The 22,338-nt window shown below is 42.7% G+C and overlaps 1 protein-coding gene and 1 long non-coding RNA gene across 3 annotated transcripts; one reads left to right on the top strand and one right to left on the bottom strand.

Moving 5' to 3' along the window:
- The first annotated feature begins 2,993 nt into the window (after positions 1-2,993).
- Positions 2,994-19,695, top strand: DDX18 (DEAD-box helicase 18). 2 transcript variants are annotated; one of them, XM_081199743.1, is made up of 14 exons: positions 2,994-3,189; positions 4,745-4,924; positions 5,825-5,971; positions 7,368-7,503; positions 8,443-8,543; positions 8,653-8,852; positions 8,932-9,046; positions 9,581-9,720; positions 11,504-11,665; positions 14,517-14,669; positions 16,129-16,242; positions 17,115-17,171; positions 18,204-18,381; positions 19,023-19,695. In XM_081199743.1, the coding sequence occupies exons 1-14, from the start codon at positions 3,060-3,062 to the stop codon at positions 19,166-19,168; spliced, it is 1,959 nt and encodes a 652-aa protein (XP_081055869.1). In that variant the 5' UTR covers positions 2,994-3,059; the 3' UTR covers positions 19,169-19,695. The 2 variants fall into 2 exon arrangements, with proteins under 2 accessions (XP_081055869.1, XP_081055868.1); XM_081199742.1 differs by having other exon boundaries at positions 4,736-4,924.
- LOC308590355 lies at positions 11,675-14,510 on the bottom strand. Its single transcript, XR_014009757.1, has 3 exons — positions 13,971-14,510; positions 12,997-13,608; positions 11,675-12,959 (listed from the first exon to the last, which is right to left on the bottom strand). It is a non-coding gene; the product is annotated as an uncharacterized lncRNA (long non-coding RNA).
- Positions 19,696-22,338: the final 2,643 nt, after the last annotated feature.

Here is a 22,338-nt window from a genome sequence, read left to right as displayed (position 1 = left end):
CTGGAAAATTCAGTTACTTGACCAAGTGAAAAGTAGCTGCTCAACTCTCATCCCAGGAATGCAGCCAGAACTCCTAAATTGATAATCCGATTCAAAGCTGAAAAGCTCATGGTACAGGAGGTCTGTCTAGCACCAGTGAAACAGATCGGCCCTCTATCAAAAATATTGCAGTGAGACACCTCTACCACAGTGCCATGATTAGTGAATGTTTTGCAGCTACAGGCAGTTTTCCACACAACCTTGTGCAAATACTCAAGGCCAAAGCAAGACATGTACCTAGAATGCATGATCACCACTGCCAGCCCACATCTCTCAATAACATTGAGTTGAATCAAACCCATGACATCACTTGATAGCAGCCAAACAACTGGGTCAGTATTTAGGTAACTCTAGTGTCTGCCAGTGGCAGACTTGAGGCTTTAAAATTTCAGTAACACCCTGTGCTATACCAAAATTCAGTGCCCCCGCCTCTCTTGCCTTCTGTTGTTCATCATTGTTTCAGCACGCCCTGCAGTGCCCCAGTGTGGGCAAACCAGTCACGCTCCCCTAAATCCACCTTCGAGTCTGCAATATCCTTGCATGCACCATTTGCCCATATTTGCTAGAATAAAGATGCGTTTCTCGTATCCACAGCATGCATGCCTATATTTTGTGGTCCACTTTTCTGAGTGACTCACCTCTCTCACCATCCTCATTCTGCCCAGAATCCCTCTGTGCTGTTCTCTTCCAACTTCCACTCTATTTCCATGTATCCATGAGCTTTAGAGGGCAGCCCTCTGTTTTAAAGACTGGTTTAAAGAGAATAATGGTTTTTTTAAATAAGGAAAAAAGGGGGGAACCCTAAGAAGGGAGAGCAAGAGCCCTGAAGTTGCCTATCAATGCTTAGTCCCTAAACAACTGTGGAGTGATATACTCTACTTCTACTTACACTACAGTGGTGCCCCGCAAGACGAATGCCTCGCAAGACGAAAAACTCGCTAGACGAAAGGGTTTTGTGGTTTTTGAGCTGCTTTGCAAGACAAATTTCCCTATGGGCTTGCTTCGCAAGACGAAAACGTCTTGCAAGTTTGTTTCCTTTTTCTTAACACCGTTAATAAGTTGTGACTTAATAAGTTGTAGCCTTTTTTGAGGTTTTTGGTGATTTTTGAAGCTTTTCCAAAACTTTTCCGACACCGTGCTTCGCTAGACGAAAAAACTCGCGGAACGAATTAATTCCGTCTTGCGAGGCACCACTGTACAGTAGTTATTTCTAAATTTGATTCTGTACAGTATTCATAAACTGCAAATGTACATATGCACTTTTTATGGGAATTTGGGTCGTCTTTTTTATTGTGCTGCATTTCATGTATACTATCTAATGAGTTTTGCTTTGAAATCTGGAAATAGTTCTTAAAGAGACACAGTCCATACCACATTCTGTGATCTGTCACTGCCTGGTGCTTTTGAAGCCTCATTCCTTAACAAAACAGACAGCAATTTCTGCATGATTGGCCTGGACAAGAATCTCTTGCTAGCTACTGGCACATTATGCCATTTCACTCATTTCACTCATGCCATGCAGTTACAGGCTGATACCAAGTTGAAGAGGAATGCAGTCTAGTTTCGCTTTAAAGTGGTACCTCGGGTTACATACTCTTCAGGTTACATACGCTTCAGGTTACAGACTCCGCTAACCCAGAAATAGTGCTTCAGGTTAAGAACTTTGCTTCAGGATGAGAACAGAAATTGTGCTCTGGCGGCACGGCAGCAACGGGAGACCCCATTAGCTAAAGTGGTACCTCAGGTTAAGAACAGTTTCAGGTTAAGTACGGACCTCCAGAATGAATTAAGTATTTAACCCGAGGTACCACTGTATTTCTGTTTTCCACCTACCAAAACAAAAATCACCTTGCAAGTTTTTCCTAAGGATGGAGATTAATCTGGATAGCGGCTGCAATTTACACTTTCAAAATCGGAATCTAGCATGGTATGTTTCTTTGACCCTGAGGTCGGGGGTTCTTTAGCTGTGATTCCTGGACTGCAGGGGTTTGGACTAGAAGACTCTAGGGATCCCTTCCCCTCTACATTTCTATGAGCCTATGAAAAGCTTCCTCACTATTCTGTGATACTTTCATTTGGTCCTAAAAACCACAAAGTTCCCTTTGCTTTTTGAAAGAAAAAAATTGTTCATATAATAAACATAAATGATTCATTAGCCTGCATTAACTTTGCCCATGAATATTAAGAGCGCCTCCTGCCAGTATATGTGTGAACTTTGAACAATATTGTCCTTGAACCAGTTTACATACCTCTCTGGTGCTTTATGTGCATACTGGGGCCTGCTTTGCTACATAGCTGGGGCTTGAAGATAAGAAATTATACCTTGCAGAGGGGTAGCTGGGTTCATCTGCCTAGCATAATTTTTTGGTGGGTTAAAACCCACTTCATTAGATGCATTGAGTGTGATCTACGCTCACGGGGGCACAGAGAATAGAAATGTTAAGGTTAAAGGGCAACGAAATGCAAAAAGCGCCGTTCGATTGGAGCTCAAATTGCATGCAAAATGGCCGTTGGCAGCATCAGCAGCAGCATCAGACGGGGATGGCACAGGGCATCTTAGCATCGCTAAGCAAACCGGCCATGCCGTCTTGGCTCTGCAAAAGCATTCCAGTGCGTGTGTCTGTCTGCTCAGAAGTCAGTCCCGTTGAGTCCAACGAGGTTTGCTCCCAGGTAAGTGTGTCTGTAGCACCAGTGACTTGAGCGGACAGCTGCAGAATGTGGCTTTGCTCTCTGGCGACCTGCCCACCCCGTTTGGCTCAACTGCCATTGAAAGACGGAGCTCTGAGGCAGAGAAGCAGGGAGAACCCTGCTCGCTTTCACTTCCCAGCTGCCTGCGCTTCTTCCTCCGAGCCTCTAGAGGCCGCTGCAACCTGCCCCTTTTGGGCGGAAGGAGGAGAGCGAATGGGCACCGGAAGCTCTCGTGCGCCGGTCTCCGCCGCTTCCGGCTGCTCCTTCCTTTTTCCTGCCTCCCTTTCCCTCTGCGCACGTGGGGTCGGCGGTGGCGTTCGGTCTCCGTAGCCATGGCGGCCAATACCGGGAACCTGCCGATGCGGCTGCTGCGCAAGAAGCTCCATAAGCGCAACCTCAAGATTCGCCAGCGCAACTTGGCCCGGCAAGCGGCTGATGGCGCGATGGGCCCCGGGCCCTCCGGTAAGACGGCGGCCGGTGGGGAGACAGGGACACGGGCGCCACGAAGGGAAGCTAGAGGGAAGGAGAGGAGACCAGGGACGGGCTTTTTCTGTTTCATTTGTGCGTTGGTTTATTGGATTTCTACGCTGCCCTTCATCTGGAGGTCACAGGGCGGGTGGCTGTATAAAGATGCAAAAAAATACATAACAGTGTAACGAGCAAAAACAGCAACCTCCCCCCCCCCCCCAGTTTAAAAGGGTAATAGATTATTGAATTAGCCAAAGGCTTGGGAGAAGAGGAATATATTTGCGCCCGAAGGTGATACGTGGCTCCCTCCCACACACATTTTTTGCGCCCCTATCAGGTACAGGGGGCAACAGTGAGTGTCTTGTATTTAAGAACAGCCCGCTGGATCAGGCCCATTGCCCGGGTAAGTTCAGCATCCTGTTCTCAAGGTGGCTGACCAAGGGGCTGTGAGAAAGCAAGATTCGAACACAAGAGGGCTCTCCTGTGTTTGGGGGCAACTGGCATTCAGAAGTTTGGCTGCCTCTGACCATGGAGGCAGAGCATAGCCATCATGGTCAACGGAGGGAGAAGCAGATTCCTCCAGGAATTTGTCTAATCCTCTTTTAAGGACATATGGGTTGGTGACAGCCGCTGCCTCCTGTGGGAATGAGTTCCATAGTTTTAACTATGCACTGCATGAGGAAGTGCTTTCTTTTGTCTACCCTAAATCTTCCAACATTCAGTTTCATGTCATAAGAACATAGGAAGGCTGCCTTATATCGAGCCAGACCAGCTTGCTCAGTATTGTGTACACTGACTGACAATGGTTGTCTGGAGTTTCAGGCTAGAGTCTCTACCAACCCTACCTGGAGATGGTGTTGGGGACTGAACGCAGGGCCTTCTGCTTTCAAGGCAGATAGTTACTCTACCACCAACTTCCCCAAGTTCTTAGAGTTCTAGAGTTGTGAGAGAGGGAGAGAAACTCAATGCACTTCCTCCATGCCATGTGTAATTTTATAAACTCATGTCATGTCACTCACCTTTTCTCTAAACCAGACATATCCAACTCCTGAGAGACTGTGACCTACTCGCAGTATAAAAAAAAACTGGCAGTGATCTACCCATTGTCATTGGAGGCAGGAGGAGTGCATGGGGTGGATGGATTGCACAGAGTTTTTTAGCGGACAGCTCCGTAACTTTTTGTGCATGATAAGGATCCTGTGATCTACTAGGATCAGCCAGGGATCTACCGGTAGATTGTGATGGCACAAGTGCTGCAACCCTTGTAGAGGAGTCATTCCATCCCCTTGATTGTATTTGGTTGGCATTCTCCGAATCTTTTCCAGCTCTACAATATCCTTTCTAAAACATGTGCACACTTACTTTTTGTGAGCAAGAAGAGGTTGTCCATTGGGTCCAATAGAGAGAGTGTATGCACCAGTAGTAATTAACTAGAGGAGCTATGAATGTGATCTGGCTCTTAAAATTCATGTGTGAAGTTGTTGTTGTTTCTTAAATGGTATCAGACATTGCTTTGATTTATTATTGTTTGTCTTGTTAGGAGCAACAGTTGAGGGCATCGTGGAAGACTTTTCCAGCATCTCAGAAGCAGCAGCTGAAGAACAAAAAACAGAGGATGTGGAACAGACTATAGTAACACCAAACAATGGTGAGGCTGGAAACACACAGCCTGAGTTGAAAAAGAAGAAGAAAAAGAAGAAAAGAAAAATTGTGGCTGATACAGAAAATGGTATTATATCTCTTACTTTTATCCACTTGTAAAAATGCCTTGTATGGGGTACTCAGGTGCCCAACAGTTGCCTGTTAGGTGCTTGGGAACCACAGTGCAAGGGGATTGCCAGTCCTATGTTTGTAAGTTGCCTTGTGCAGTTTCAAAGTTTACCTTGTCTGGTTTCAAAGTTTAAAGAAGTAGCACCAGTGCCTTGCAAGTGTGAAGCTTCTTCAAAGGGCAGCACTGGGAGGGAGAAGCAGCTTCTGTTGAATGGAAACCTTTTCCACCTCCTAGAGCAAGGCGCACACTCATCAGCTGATGGGCAGTTGGGAATGCACCTTGTCACAGCAAAACAACAATCAAGCCCACTTTAAGATATGATTGCTCCTTTGAAGGCAGAGCCTTACCTCGTCTGCAGCTGATGTCATGTGTAGGGCAGATGGGGAGGCCTCGTAGGCTAAAACTGGTTCTCCATGATGTGGGAATGCGGCCAGTGGCTAATACCATAGTGCTGTCTTCTTACTTTCTGGGACTTTTTAGTTAGTCCATATTGGAAGAGCAGTAGATAAACTGGCTGTTCATCTGATTGAGCAACACAATTCTGCCTTCTCTGTTTTCTTCTTTGTTCTCTTCTGCTTTCTAGGTGACTACTCCACATAGTGCAGAACCAGCTTTTCCCTCCTTTTGCAGCTTAGATGCAGAAACTTTGGTGGTGGTTTATATGTGGCATAAGTACATTTTTGCCCATAGTTTAAATGCCAAAACCAGAGATCAACAATGTGGAATTTCCCCCCTAGCCCTTTCAATGAATGTACGAACTACACTGACTGCCGTATAGATTCTTGCTGCAAACTGCTAGTTCATATGTACATGTCCGGTATTGGCATTGATTGATTTCTGTGCATTCTGTATACACAGAAACTAAGAAAGCAAAAATGGAGGAAGAATGCACTGAGGAAGAAGAGACCTTTAATGGGGAGCCCAAAGAAGAAAGTAGTGAAAGTTTGGATGAGAAAGAAATGTCTGAAGATGCTGATGGACCTGCTTTGCCTCTAGGACTAACAGGCAAGCTCCTCAACCCCCCCCCCCCGTCTTTGTTCTGTTTCTTGTTTAGTGAGATTTTGTATATCAAAATGTTCAGATGGTACTGGGTTTTCTCTTTTTTAAAGCGAACGTTAAGTCAATTGGTAGTTTCACTTATTGTCTGTGCACTGACCCTTGGGAGTAAATTTCATTGAACTCAGTGAGATTTATTGGACTGGGCTCCAGGGCTCTGGATTTTGATTTCTGTTGATCTTGGAGATCAAGTTATCCTTGCTTTGGTACCCGGCTGCAGCACTAACCCCTTGTCAGCAGTGGCAAGGCTTGATGGAGCAGTGCAGCCCACGCTATGTTTGCGGCTCCAGCATTCACATTGGTTAAAGTGGAAGGTGGGGTGGGCAGGAGGGGTGTCCCTTTACGGTGCCAGTTCCCAGCCTGTGTATGATTGCATGTAGCATTGTAGCATTAAATTGTCCAGACATGTGGAACTTTCCCATGTCAATCTGCACAACTCAAGCCAAGAGATATTGGCAAGCAAATGGTACACATGCAGTAGGCCATGAGTAGGCAAACTCAGGCCTGGGGGCCAGATCCAGCCCAATCGCCTACTAAATCCAGCCCGCAGACGGTCCGGGAATCAGCGTGTTTTTACATGAGTAGAATGTGTCCTTTTATTTAAAATGCATCTCTGGGTTAATTGTGGGGCCTGCCTGGTGTTTTTACATGAGTAGAATGTGTGCTTTTATTTAAAATGCATCTCTGGGTTATTTGTGGGGCATAGGAATTCGTTCATTCCTTCCCCCAAATATAGTCTGGTCCCCCACAAGGTCTGAGGGACAGTGGACTGCCCCCCTACTGAAAAAGTTTGCTGACCCCTGCAGAGAACAACAACTACCAGACTTTTAGAAGACATCTGAAGGCAGCCCTGTTTAGGGAAGCTTTTAATGTTTGATGTATCATAGTATCTTAATATTCTTTTGGAAGCCGCCCAGAGTGGCTGGGGAAACCCAGCCAGATGGGCGGGGTATAAATAATAAATAATAATAATAATAATAATAATAATAATAATAATAATAATTATTATTATTATTATTATTATTATTATTATTATTATATGGGACTTGCAGTTGTGTAACTCCTTCAGGCATTGCTGCAGTGTGGCTTTCATATGTGGAAAAATTAAACCATCTCAGCAATACGCTAAGCTTATTTGGTGGTCCAGAGAAAGTTGTGTGTATTGAGGCTGGGAATGTGTGTGTACTGAGGCTGGATAAGTTAGCTGTCGTCAGAATTTTCCGTGGTGTGCAGAAATGAAATTTGATACTGAAAGACCAGCTTTGTTCTACTTTAATAAGGCTTTGTTGCTATTTATTTTGGCATGTTGTCAATGGAAACTGACCAAGATCATTTCTGCTTTCAGGTGCTTTTGAGGATACGTCATTTGCTTCCCTTAATGGCCTTGTCAGTGAGAACACGTTGAAAGGAATAGCTGACATGGGCTTTACACACATGACAGAAATTCAACATAAAAGTATTAAACCACTTGTGGAAGGCAGGTAAGAAATGACTTGTGGAAGGCAGGTGTGTTTTGTATGGACTCTTTTTTTTTTGGTAATCGTATCAATGGCAACTAGCCACAATAGCTGTGTTCCGCCTCCACAACTGGACGCAGCAATGCTTCTGAGCACCAGTTGCTGGAGATCACAGGAGGGGAGAGTGATCACGTGCTCAGATTCTGCATGTGGGTTTCCCTGAGGCATCTGGTTGGCCACTGAGAACAGAATGCTGGACTAGATGGCCCATTGGCCTGATCCGACAGGGCTCTTTGTATGTCCCTATGAATGCAAAGTAACTAAGGAGATAGCACTTCGATAGCCACAGAATGATTTCTCCTCTCCTCCCCACCCCACTTGCTGTTACTGGGGTTGCTATCTTGTGCATACTAGCCGGATAAGAGCCCAGTGAATACAGGGGTAATATTTAGCATGACTCCCAAACACACCATATGGAACAGGGAAATGCACATCTGTAAGCTTAAGGAGAGGAAGAGCAGGGCCTGTTTGCACAAGGAACAGTCTGATATGCAAATGGGGCATCACAATTGGATATCACCCCATGGGACTTAATTTGAATAATTGCTTATAGGATCAGGCTGCGTTTCTTTCTATCTCATTGCTGGGTTGTGAGCATTGTATTAAAGCATGCCACATTAAAATCAGTTAAGGTTGTGGTGGAAAATTAAAATAGTGACAGCTGAAAGTAGTCCCACTTATGTATTTTGGAAAATGATTTTCTGTGTCATGTGTAATGCAGTTTAGGCTGCAATCCTATACCTAGAAATAAGCTCCGTAGGACTTATTTTTGCCTAGGCATGCATAAACACAAACTCCAGGATTATTTTTAATGTTTAGCTTTAAAGCTATTCTTATTTGATTTTAAATTGTTTCAGCTTTCCTACTCGTAAATTCAGTTCTTTGTACTTACTCTATCTGCAGAGATATTCTAGCAGCAGCAAAAACCGGCAGTGGCAAAACTCTGGCATTTCTTATTCCAGCCATAGAACTCATCTACAAGTTAAAATTCATGCCCAGGAATGGTAAGATTTTCTGCATTGCATTCTCACTTGAAAGTCTGAAGATAATTTTGGGGATAATTGTTTGCCATTATGGTCTCCTTTTTGCATCTTTCCCTCTGCCCCCTTCCAGGAACGGGCGTCCTCATCCTTTCGCCTACTCGGGAACTTGCCATGCAGACCTATGGTGTCCTCAAAGAATTGATGACTCATCACGTCCACACTTATGGCCTGATAATGGGAGGCAGTAATAGATCTGCCGAGGCACAGAAACTTGCAAATGGCATTAACATCATTGTGGCAACTCCAGGCAGGCTTCTGGACCATATGCAGGTAGGAAGAGGAGTTTGTAGCTCAGGGCTTATTTTGTGTGCCTTGTGATAGCTGGTGACACTGTTTAAATGCCTTGCAGAATACTCCAGGGTTTATGTTCAAGAACCTGCAGTGCCTGGTGATCGATGAGGCAGATAGAATCTTAGAAGTGGGATTTGAGGAAGAAATGAAACAGATCATTAAGCTCCTACCAAGTAAGCCAAACATTCAAATTGTCCTCATTCTTTCTTTCTTGAGATGGCAGGGAGAGCGGCGGTCTCAAAACACTTTATTTTTATTTTTTGCAGTTCTTTCTCACTTCTTCTGCGTCTTTTGCGTTTTCATTTTAAGCACCGTACAGAATTTTAAATGGATGTGCCTTCCTTACAGCGGGCTGGATAGTAACATTTGCAGAGTAATCCCATGCATATTTACTTAGAAATTACCTCCACTGTGTTCAGTGGATCTTACTCCCAAATAGGCATATCTGCATCAACATTTGCAAATAAATAAATAAATAAATAAATAAATAAATAAATAAAGTTTTTGGTGTGCTTCTACTTCAAAACTGGACTGCTATGAAACTATTTGGCTCATAGTTGAAAAACCCCCGTGACTGGCTAATTTTAGAAATATCCAGGTTATACAAAGAGCAAGTGTGTTTCTCATAGCATTAGTGTGTTTTATTTCATTCAAGATCTGTTGCTGTAATCCATTCAGTTGAAGTTGCTTCCTTTTCTCCCTCTCAGAGCGTAGGCAGACCATGTTGTTCTCTGCTACACAAACCCGTAAAGTTGAAGACCTGGCCAAGATTTCTCTAAAAAAGGAGCCATTGTATGTTGGGGTTGATGACAATAAAGAGACAGCAACTGTAGATGGGCTTGAACAGGTAACTATCAAGTGGTGGTGGTGGTGGTGGAATAGAAAGATACATTAGCTTCTTAGCAGAGTTTGTTTCATTTTTACTGTCCTGGACACTCATTTTTCTGCTTTTATCAGATTTCACTTTCTCCAGGTGCCCTTTGTTTTTCATATTGTCCTGGTTCTCATGTAACTCTTAAGTTATGGTTTAATTCAATTGGCCCAATCCGGCTCAGTGCCTTAACCAGGGTTTATTCACCATGACTAGGCCACACTTTTAAACCATGGCTTGTTGTTGTTTCATAAGCTTTTATTGTTGACCACATATAGTTCCACAGACATGCATCTAGCACAGGTATAGGCAAACCCGGCCCTCCAGAGGTTTTGGGACTACAACTCCCATCATCCCTAGCTAACAGGACCAGTGGTCAGGGATGATGGGAATTGTAGTCCCAAAACATCTGGAGGGCCAGGTTTGCCTAGGCCTGATCTAGCATCTTCATTGTATAGCTTTCACCATATGCTGAAGCTGTAACTTCACTCTGGACTTTGGACAGTTAATGCCTTTTGTTTTGTGGGACCCAGCGCTTGCTGAATTTGTATTGTTCTGCTCTGGTTATAATGGTTTTGCTTGTGTTTTTTTAATTCTACTGTAGCATATATAATTGTATATTATATTGCTGTAGCCTGCCCTAGGATCTTAATAAATAAGTGCTACGTGCAAACCCAAACATTGAGATCTGCATCCAAGTTCAGGTTCAGCCAGTGTACATAAGGTTTCTAATTACAGCTTACAGCGGATCGCTTTTTTCCAATATTCATGTATCTTCCATAACAAACCTGATTCCTATGCACCTGCAGTGGCATAATTACAGCTACGTGCAGCTTTGAAATAGTGTGGATTCCATGCTGCTGCCTGAAGATATTAATTGTCTACTATCTCACTTGGAATGGTCTTATACCAGATTTAGATTGGGCTTAGGTTTGTTAAATTTGTATATTGCTTCCTAATAAAGTCTCAAAACAATTTGCAATTAGGATAAAGAAGATAAAAACACAGTCACATGAAAGGCAGGTGCTGCCCAAGCGATGGGGGGGGGCAGGAATCATCTTTGCTTGGCACCAAGTGACTAGCCTTAAAACGTCATTCCTACAAAAACTGCAGGAATATATGAAAATTAGTTGGGGTGAACTTTAATTGTACTCATGCAGATTCTCTTTATAGTCCTTTTTTGTAAGGAAAATAGAATTTAAGGGGCTTAAAAGTAAAACCCACATTTCACTGAAATCTTTATTCAGGTGGCCTGACATTTTCTAAGACCATAATTTTTGAACATGTTCACTGGAAAATCCCACTGAATTTAGTTGGATTGCTGGCAATTGTGCATAGGATGGAACTGTAAGAAAACGTAACTGTTTTCTATGATGGGATGTCTTTCTTCCTGCAGCCCCCAGTCTTCTACAGAGGGTTATCCAACCCTCCGGAGCAGATTTTGCCATCACAGGGGGCAGTGGGGAGTTGCAGAAGGAAGGGGAATCCATTCTGGCAGTGGTGCCCTTTCTACTGGCAGATGAATAGCATTGGAATCGGATTTGTTTGTTTTTAAAACTCCTTTTTGATCCCTTTCCTTTAGTCAATGGGAATGAACCACACACCTTCACTTATGGTCAAGTAAGAGATTAGGAAAGGGGTTATCAGAACACAATTCTTTGGGTGCATTTTGGTAGAGTATGCTTCTGTTTGGAAGTTGTTAGAAATAGCACTGTAGAAGGCTATATGTACATAAAACCATTTTTCCAATCATTTTTAGGGTTACGTAGTGTGCCCTTCAGAAAAGAGGTTCCTCCTGCTTTTCACTTTCCTTAAGAAGAATCGGAAGAAAAAACTGATGGTGTTCTTCTCTTCATGTATGTCTGTGAAGTACCATTATGAACTTCTTAACTACATTGATCTCCCAGTCCTGGCCATTCACGTAAGTATATGTTTTGGAAATGACAATCTACTTTAAAACTGGCAGTGTTTATCCATGACTGTTTTGATCACTCATGATTTATTTTGGGTTAATATACATAAAGCTGATAATCTGATAAACCAGAATCTAGCAGTAATCCGTCACTTGTGAGTTATCGCGTGCTCCCTTTACACTGGCTGCGTTCAGAGGTAATGCGAAGCTGTGAAGTATTATTTGTTTAACTGTCCATGAGATGCATGCTGATACATGCCGCTCGAGTACTCCCACAATCTATTGCTAAGGTTCGTTCTTGGCTTCCCTGCTCATTCATGGTTTCTTTGAGAGAAAGAAACCAAAAGGGCTGGTTTAAGCAGTGCTAAGCCAGCTGCTCCATAGTTTGTTTCCCTGCTCACCTAAAGGAAGGTGCTGGTGTCCAGTTAAATGAACCATGTTTTAAGCAAACCAATAGCTTAGCGGTCATTATGATGTGATCAATGTTATAAGCCAGACTTTCTCAACTTGTGGGTCCCCAGATGTTGTTGAACTACAACTCCTATCACCCCTAGGTAGCAAGGCCAGAGCTCAGGGGTGATGGGAGTTGTAGTCCAACAACATCTGGGGATCCACAGGTTGAGAACCACTGTAAGGCATTTTGACAGTGTTCAACCAGTACATTTACAAAAACTTTGGCCAGCTAAGTGCCATCTTTAACTGACAGCTGATCTCAGACTTATGGGACTTCTAGGGCACACTGTGAATAATTTCAATAGTCCCTCTTTTTGGCAAGAAATTGACCCTGCTCTATGCTATCATGAGACCCCTTTTGCATCTGCAGCTGGGCGTTTTGAGCCGACTTGCAAGCTTGAATAATGCATGTAGCTTTGAAGTTACTGTAAATTGCAGGTGGCCTTTTATGAAGCCTGAGAGTGCATAACAAGAATGTCAGCATCTCAGCAAGATTTCAGCAATGGAGTCATAAATTAACCTTTAAATGTCATCAGCGGAACCTTTCTCTTAAACCTGCCTTTAAAATGCTTATGTGAAGAACTCGGTTTTGTCAGCAAGGTTGAAGTTGTTTGTTAGAATGTTGTTAGCTGACAGTTAACCATTTTAAGTGTGTGTGCATTAATGTAGTAAAGTGATTTCCCCCCCAGTGCCCCTACTGTGGAAGAAGCAGAGCACCCTTTGTTTCTTCTTAAATTAACACAAAAATGACTATTCAGGTAGAATTTACTAAATTAACTGCAATACTGTGCACTTTTTAGAAAGCAAAAAAAAAAAAGTTTTTCATTCTCTCCCATAATCGGACTTTTTTCTGTTTTGTTTATGTTTTTGTTTATGTTTATGTTTACAACTGATGCAGTTCATATTCTGCCAGTTTACCTAACCTGGAAGGGCCTGAGTATTTCCAGTGAAATGTGTCATTGCAACAAAACTTCAGGGCAGATTTGTGCAACAGTTTAACAGCCATTCAATGGCAGAGTTTTTTTATTTGTGGTAGAACCCATTCCTGTGTATAGGTTTTCCTATAACCTCTCTGGAATACAACTCCCATTAGCACGCCATGCTGGCTGAGACTAATGGGAATTGTAGTCTAAAACATTTGGAGGGCACTAGGTTGGTTAAGGATGTTTTATTGTATGAGCTGCTGCTGGTTTTCTTTACACCCCAAAACGGGTTCACCAAAAAAGGTGTACCATAGATTTATGCGGGGTCAGGGAGAGGAGAATGCAGACTTAACCATGTGTTATTGGACAACGTCTCTAACCATCTACCTGGAGATTTTTATAGTTCAATACTTTTTGAGTTATTTCCCCACTGAAGTAGAAAGTGTGATATACAACATAAATCAGTCTTGAACTGCTACTCTCAATGGCTATGCTCTGCCTCCCATGTTGGAGTGTGTCTCTGAATGCCAGTTTCTGGGAATCGCAAGTGAGGAAAGTACTCTTGCACTCTGGTCTCTCTCACAGTCTTCCTACTGTAAGGTAAAGGGACCCCTGACCATTAGGTCCAGTCGTGACCGATTCTGGGGTTGCGGCGCTCATCTGGCTTTATTGGCTGAGGGAGCCGGCGTACAGCTTCCAGGTCATGTTGCCAGCATGACTAAGCCGCTTCTGACGAACCAGAGCAGCACACGGAAACACCGCTTACCTTCCCGCCGGAGCGGTACCTATTTATCTACTTGCACTTTGACATGCTTTCGAACTGCAAGGTTGGCAGGAGCTGGGACTGAGCAACGGGAGCTCACCCCGTCGCAGGGATTCGAACCACCGACCTTCTGTTCGGCAAGTCCTAGGCTCTGTGGTTTAACCCACAGCGTCACCCGTGTCCCTCTTCCTACTGTAGGCTGCTCTTCTTGCATTTTCTCATAAAAAGCAGTAATTGCTGCCTTTTTCCATGCTGGACATTTCTTCTGATTTTATGTGGTGGCTAAAAGTGTAAACTGACAGCCAGCAATTCTCTGATCTAAATCTTGCCTTAGGCATGGATTTGCTGGAGTGTTTTTTTGCAAACTGCAGAGCCTTGGCATACTGGCTGCAATATGGGGATAGTAATGCAGGCCTTTTTTTACAGGATTCTTGTAAGAATTAAAAAGCACTATTTATTTCGCCGTGCATAATATATCACAGGTTATTTCCCACACAGTGGTGGTTCTGACACTTGTTCACACCTAGTTATGGCTTTGTAATGGATTTGGGGTTTGTTTGGCAGTATAATTTTTGACATAATTCTGATATATTTGTAGCCAGGTTGCTATTCATGCAGTGTGATGCATGTACATTATAGGGATGTGTTGGCTTTCAGGCTCTCTCTGGAGAATCCCATAGTTGCTTATGAACCTCATCATGGACATCTCACTTTCTTCTAGGGCAAGCAGAAGCAAACGAAGCGCACAACGACATTTTTCCAGTTCTGCAATGCCGATTCTGGAATACTCTTGTGCACAGATGTAGCTGCTCGAGGGCTGGACATTCCGGAGGTTGACTGGATTGTTCAGTATGACCCACCAGATGATCCAAAGGTAGTACAATTTCCTGAAAGATGTATGTTTTCAGAGGCGCTGTGGATTTAACCCACCTAAGAAATTCCCCGGTGTTCCTGAAACTAAATGAGACCGCAAATCTTAATATATTTATTTATGCATATTTATAACATGCACTTATAATATAGCAAGGTGGCATACGGCGTATAAGAATAAAAACAGAGCATCAATAAAATCCCTGCTAAGCTTGACTTCACAATTTAACATTTAAATTTTATCCATTACATTTCCTCCAAGGAGCGCAAGATGGCATGCATACGTTTCTGTCCCATACAGTGATTATACCCAATTTTGTTTTGCTTCTGCAGGGTTTCTGTATCCTGTACGTTCAGACTGTTTTCTGAGACCCTTCAGAATGTTTTTTTTCCCTTTTGGGGGGAAGTTATTTGCACAAGATTGCTCTTCTAAGGAAACTTAAAAAAAAAAGATAAAGGAACTGGAAAATCTGGTATATAGTGAGCAGAGAGCACCATTCTGCATATGGCAGAGCTCCTCACTCCTCTGTGTCTACTCAGCTGTTCTTTTCCTTCCCTCCATCGTCAAATCCCTATGCTGAACCAAAGATCTGCTTAAGTATCAAAAGTCACAATGCTAGTACCAATAGTTATTGGCATGTGGGGTGGCTTGCATCAGCGCAGAAACAGCAGCATCCCAGGAAGAGAGAGGCCAGACTTTCACGCTGCCTTCCAGTTAAATTGCTTGTTGCTGCATGATCAGTTTGCTGAAACATGCATGTAGCTTTCAGGATTGGAGCAGGATCCATGCTGCAGGTGTTTGCCTTCCGGTATGTGGAGACCAGTAACAGGGGGATGACCAGGGTGGGAGCAGATCTAGCTAGCATGTTCCTTTCCTCACACAGGCAATTCTATAATGGTGGGCATGGAATGCCTGAATAAGGCAAGAGTATTGGAATCATAGCTGGCTCCAGCGATGTTCAAGAGCAAGTTAGAGTGGCATTTAGGTGAGACATTGGGAGCCCAGAAGGAAAGAGCTAGTTAATGTGCTGCTGGCTGCCTGAGCATGCAAATGGTGACACTAATGAGGAGCAGCAAGAAATAAAGATCATGGGCAGTGGTGGGTCCAGGGTGTTGGGACCTTAGCAGCAGCCAGAAGATGCTAACTTCCAGCTGTGTCGGCTCCAACCAAGAAGAGTCAAGCTTCCAAACTCCTCCCCCCCCCCAAAAAAAAACCCCACAATGCTTTATTTTTCCCATTGTGTATACTTTTCCAAAGCATCCATGCTTTTCCTCTTTTTTTTACTAATTTATTTTGTCAAATCTAAGTCCATAACTGAAGTAAATAAGAATTTCATTTGGGGAATAGGAGACTTTTATGTAAGTTTAGTTGCGGATCTGTTTATGTATGAGCGCCCTTTGCTGTGCCTCTGTTTACTGTAAAAAAAATGTTAGTTACTCTTGCATTGTTTCTTTTTAAAAAGGAATACATTCACCGTGTTGGTAGGACTGCCCGGGGTATAAATGGAAGAGGACATGCTCTGCTGATTTTACGTCCGGAAGAACTGGGTTTCTTGCGTTACCTAAAGCAAGCTAGGGTAAGTCAGTGTGGAGCACTGCAGCTAAGCCTTAATGATTAATCAAATAATTTCTACCTGCCTTAATTGCCTAAAGAGTGTTTAACTAAATAACCTTAGTAGAATTGCAGAGCGGCTGCTGTAATGAAACTGCATAATTTAGAAGAAGCTTTCCATCATATGCATGTGGAGTTTAAGGGAGTAGAGAAAATATGGATGCACTGCTTTGATATCCTGGTTCTTGGTCCCATCGCATATCCAGCAAACAGAATCAGCTTCTAATTCCCATGATGCCAAGGATGGTCATAAGTTGTCAATAAAATTGTTTGTTTTGTATGTTTTGCATAGAATGGTGAGGGCTTTGATGGAGGCAATACCACCATGAAGATGTCAGGGCAGTGCTTCTGCATATATTGGTGGTAGCCCACAGGGGGTTCATATAAGCTTGTTTTCCCACCATAAAATGACTCACAAACACATCTTTTGCAGGAATTATGCAAATACAGAAACTTCCATGACGCATTTGCACAGGAATGCATCAGAGTAATTGTCCCCTGTTGGGTATAGAAATGTGAAATGTCTTTGGTTATGAGGGTGTTTCAGAATGCAATTACAAAACAGCTGCTCATGCTGTGTATGAACTTCCATTCCTCTTTGAAACATTTTTGTGTTGAAATCGCTCTCTGGATTTCTGTCATTACCAAAAAAAACCCCTGCTTTATTTACACTAATTTAGCAAGTGCAGAAGAATGGGATTTGGGGTGAGCCTCCATATGTTCTAGACAGCTGCTATTTGTTTTTAGTGACAGTTCTCTGAACTGATGTTTGAGCAGCACCTGCCTTTTCTGTATCTTCTGCATATAATGTAACAGTTTTCTTAATTATTCTTTTAGGTACCATTAAATGAATTTGAATTTTCTTGGTCCAAAATTTCTGACATCCAATCTCAGGTAAAATAAAAATAAAAGCGTTTCTGCCACTTGCATTCTTCAGCTTGCTTCACCTATTTCTTTGGAAAAATTTGTACCCCACATATCTAGGTAGCTAAAAATAAATACAAAAAGCAATCTAATGAATAAATCATAATAGAAGAACACACAGTGCACAAATTTGAAGCTATTGTGAGGTGTGAGTGAAACTAAATCTGGATGAATTTTAATCCTGCTACATTTAAAGTAACCGTAGCAACCTACTTATAAAACGAACATAGCACAGTGTGTGTCTTACGTATGTTGAGGCACCTGAGTGCCTTATGGTCTTTCTTATTAGTGTTTATTTGTAGCCTTTCAGAATATTTATACGTCCTCATGGAAGGATTTCTAATAGAAAAGAGAGTAAAATAATAACAGTTCCCACAGGGCAGTTGACAGTATATGGCCTGAGGGACTCAGGGCAGGCAGAGGAATGGGCCATAGCTGGAACAGACCCTGATGTTGTTTTGCACTTCCTCCCACAAGAATTTCACTACGAAGGATAAAATGACAGCATGTGAGTGTAAACTGAGTTGACTGCAAGATGTTATTATCAGAGAGGTTGACATTGGGGCGTGGTTTTAGAAGCCTTTCCTCTATGGCATTATATATTTTTTAAAAACCTGGAAGTGGAAACATGCTGTGTATATTTTTAGCAGTAGGTAAGATGGAGACCAGGATATATTTTTTTCAGAGACCTGGTAAAAAGTCCCACTGTAGAATGTGGAGTTTTCACAATTTGTTCTATGAAGGAAATTTATACCTAATTTTCAAATTCTATAGCCACATATTTTTGTTTAAAAAAAAGTAAAAGAACAGTATTTCTTGATAATGAGCTTGCATTGTTAACTTTGAAAACTACAATTTGATAAATGTGTGTACTATTCCAACTCTATTGCTCTATTCTTCCAAATGATAAATGTCAATGTCAGTTACCTGCAAAATGTTCAATTTCCTCATTTATTAGATGACTGTATAATTGAACGTTCCTTCTGCCTTTGTAATTTTCAGCTGGAAAAATTGATCGAGAAGAACTACTTTCTTCACAAATCTGCCCAAGAAGCTTACAAAGCCTATATAAGAGCTTATGATTCCCATTCTCTGAAACAGATCTACAACGTCAATAACTTGGATCTGCTCAAGGTTGCACTCTCTTTTGGCTTCAAGGTCCCACCATTTGTGGACCTTAGTATCCTTTTGTTGCAAAGTATTTCTTCCCCTTTCTATGATTCAGATGTGTTGGGGTCGACTGTTCACTTGTCAGTAAACCAGTTTGTGGGCTGGTAGTAGATCTGGTTCAATGGCAGTTTCGGAAATTCAGAACTGCAGGTGTAGATTTTAAACATGACATTTTCATGTGTAAAAGAAGGTGGAGGGCATGAGCTTTCAGCGGGTAGTGATAGCACTACTCTTAAGGAGGGCCTGCCAGGGCAAATGATTATGGTCTGCTTTTGTTGTTTCATTCCATCTTCTTTGCATCCTAAAATGCCCATTGACTTTGTGTTTACATGGACCAGTTATTCTATCCTTTGGAACACAACTGCTTCAGTCACAAGCTTGACATAATAATGGTATCTAATAGAGGGCTAACTTTGCTCTCCGTAGAAAAACTTAATTGGAAAACTCTGAGCGATGGCAGTCACTAGATAAATTTCTACAGGTGTTTTCTTCTCCCTTGCCACACTTGCAACCTAGTTTTGAAAATGTACTGCTAATGCTATGATTCCACCCCCCCCAAAAAAAAGAGGCCTTGGTGCCATCCTTAGAATATTAATAGCTTAAGCTAATTACATATTTATGCACTTGCATTCCTTGACACCATTTTCTCAGATGTAAACAGCAGCCACGGGAAGAGATTGCAAAAAAGAGGTGGCGGTGGAGGGTTTGGCTATCAGAAATCAAAGAACGTCCAGAAATCCAAAATCTTCAAGCACATTAACAAGAAACAATCAGATAGCAGGCAGTTTTCCCGCTGAGATGCTTGTTCCGTGTTCACAGAAATGGCTTTTGATCCTTCACTTAATTACTCTGTTCTCTGCAAAGCAAGGTGCATTAAGTATAGAATTTGGTATAGACTTTGAAGCACACACTTTTAGGACACAGTCCAGTCCTCTGTGATCATTGTACCTATGCGTGGAAGATTCCTTTTAGCTTTTCCCACTTCTTCCAGCCTATGCTCACATGAATTGGCTGCAGTTCTCTTACCCGGGAAAATAGAATGCCTCTTCCTGTTTCCCCTAATCCCCTCTGCAGTGCAGGATATTAGTATTCTTGATATACGTCTTGGCTGACCCTTTGCGGGTCCTCCGGGAGCTAACACTGTGGCTACAATGGATTGGAGCTCAAGTCTCTATCCACTGATACTATGTGGCACTTTTAAAAGGGTGCTCTATTTTCTTCCATGGACTCCCAAGTGATTTGGCATCTCTCGGAATTTTTAGGCTGTATGTACACAGATTTTGCAAGAGGTGATTAATACAATTCTTTTTTATGTACTCTTTAAGTTTTTGTACTCAGAGACTCTTCCTTGTGTTTTCTTACAAAGTAAACGTAGGTTGTCTGCCTGCTATGCCACATGGCTGTTCAGAAGCTCTTTAGAGGTTTGACAGCCCACTGGGGCCATGCTTAGAAATTGTAGGTGATTATTCCCCCCACCCCACCCGGTCCCAAGTGGCAATTCCTTTTTCCTCCAAAGCTTCAAAAGCCTTTTTGTAACTTTTGGAAGTATAAAGGATGTTTGAAGAAGAGAGAACCTTTATCCGAGACGTATATAAAGTGATATCTTACCTTGAATTGAAAGCTTTGAAGAAGTTTAGGGGTATTGCACTCTGTATGAATTTTTGAATTGAGTTTAAATGGTTAGAATTCAAAAGGTCAACTAAAATTATATATCACCATGTCACACGAATAAATGCCTTTAGAGTTCTGGGCACATAGCACACTTCTCAGGCTATTGGTTCTGCCACCAAAGCGGATTCTTTCCTTTTTAGTCCCTTTTGGAATAGGCTTCAGGCCCTGCAGCCGTGTTCCATTAGGGCATCCAGCTTGTGCATTTTAACTGCATGACCTGCCTTTTTCACGTGGCAGCAGGAGAGCAACATCAGAAGCAGCGAGGTACTTGTGAATCCAAGTGGTTGTGTTTGCAGTAACACTGAAAGCCAGGTTTCCTACTGATGAGTTGCTGATATAGTAATATATGTTGTGTTGGAACAAGCAACTGGCAGTTGTCCTACCCACACTCTCACAACTGGAATGTCAGTTTTGAAGGCTCGCCCAAATGCTCCGGAGGGTTGTGGGAACCCGTGATCTGGAGTTGGGGTAACATTCCATTCTGCAAGGAGAAATCCCTGGACTGCGAGGACATTTGCTGTAGAGCTATGTTGAATTCCACCCTTGGGATGGAATTCAACAAGGCGCTAAGTGGAGGAACAGGGTCTGGCCATGCAAGAAGACTTCCACCTTCTCTTCCCCCCTGTGCCCTCAAACCTATTCTGGTGGCTCCCCCAACCCAGATTTAAGTTGGGGTGGGGGGAGAATCCTGCTGAGTAAGCGAACCTCGTTCCAGTCACACAACTTAGTTGACACCTGCCCTCCTGGAGCCAGTTGGCTTATGATGCTATTTTTGAATTTTGTCAAATCTCAGAAGACCGCTGAGTCTTCTGAGGGATGCTCAGTTGTTAGAGATCTAATACAGCAATAGCTACCTGTGTGGGAGATGGCTGGAATAGCAACAGAGGATGTATGGCTGCTCAGAGAGCTTGTTCCAGGTAAGAAAACTTGGAGAGTATCTCCAGGCAAACTGGCAGAGCAGTTCTGCAGAGTTAGGTTGTTCCCCCTCTCAACACCTCTCCCTGCCTCAAACAAATGGGCTAGGAATACTCAAGGGCTTCATTTGCAAGGCTGAGCTACTGTAAAAATGTCTTCCTGTAGTCTCCTATTTGGAAGACTTGACTCCATAGATTCACAGATGCCTCTCGCTTGATTGTGCAGATGCATTTGACTTCACCTCTGCTTTTACTTACGGGATGATTTACAAAACTCTGAAAATAGTTTCATGAGTCCCAGGGGACTTTTGGCTTTTACTGAACGGCATCTTTCCTCGTGCTGCATGGCAAGCTGCTTTTGAAATGGAAACTCTTACATTGAGGGTTTCGGCTGCGATTCAGTTGTTTGAAGAAGAAAAGGGAAAGGGTCCACTGGGCAATCGTAAGTCTTAAGCAGCTCTTTGAATCCCACTTAATGTATACAGTAGCTTGCAGATAGGATAACAGCTTAGTCTGTTGAGCTCTGGCTCTCATATGAGTAGTATCACAGGAAGTTGTAAATACTATAAAAATGGACTGGAAATGTAAGGTTTCCTGTGCACTTTTCCCATAATCAATCTTATGGGTATTTAATAGACCTCGGCCATCGCGCACTCAAGGCTTGTCTCATAAAGGTGACTGATGGTTTGCACACTAATACTGTATTTCTTGAGGAATTGCCTCCCACTCAGAAAACCTTGACGAGGAAATTGGACGTCGTAAGCCGGTTAAAGGGAGGTTATCAAAATGGCTGTGGGGAGATTTTAAAAACAACCCCACTATAGACTCATAAAAGAAAACACAGTTGCTTTGCTGAAGCTTCCCATAATAGGAATTGAATAAGCCAGGCATGATGCAGGCACATCTTATAGAATGCTATGGTCCTGTGCTGCTTTGTGCAGATATAGAATAGCAATTACTTTCAAAATCATTCAAGATGAAGTGATACAGATGGGAGATTTATTGACCATGCAGCCAGAGTTTATCAAGTTGGATACTCTATGCCTCTCTATGGTTTCACAATAGTAACTGGGGGGAGGGGGGGGTTTAAGGCCATTTCAGATTACCATGACGCACAGATTGATAGTTCACTTTTCCAGATGAGCTAAATTACCATTTTGGGAGGTCTGCTTATGTCGATGGCTTGCACCATCTGAAACATTTCTTTAACCGCTCCCCACCAAAAAACCCTATTAAAATGTACTTCTTATGGGTGCATCCAAACAAACAAGAATTTGAAAAGATCTACCACTCACTTGTTGGGTTAGTGCAGTTTTCATCATATTCTGTAATGTGAAATTCGTACTTAAATTCTACTTGCATGCTTTCATGTGAAAAAGGCA

The sequence above is a fragment of the Podarcis bocagei genome (genome assembly GCF_964188305.1).
Source record: "Podarcis bocagei genome assembly, chromosome: 1".
Classification (NCBI taxonomy): domain Eukaryota; kingdom Metazoa; phylum Chordata; class Lepidosauria; order Squamata; family Lacertidae; genus Podarcis; species Podarcis bocagei.
Note: the sequence above shows the minus strand (reverse complement) of the source record. Positions and strands in the feature narration are given on the sequence as shown.

Coding starts and splice junctions, on each gene's coding strand:
- DDX18 (XM_081199742.1), top strand. CDS start 3,060: ATGGCGGCCAATACCGGGAACCTGCCGATGCGGCTGCTGCGCAAGAAG. Junction 9,047..9,580: donor GATCATTAAGCTCCTACCAA/GTAAGCCAAACA, acceptor TCTCCCTCTCAG/AGCGTAGGCAGACCATGTTG. Junction 9,721..11,503: donor CTGTAGATGGGCTTGAACAG/GTAACTATCAAG, acceptor AATCATTTTTAG/GGTTACGTAGTGTGCCCTTC.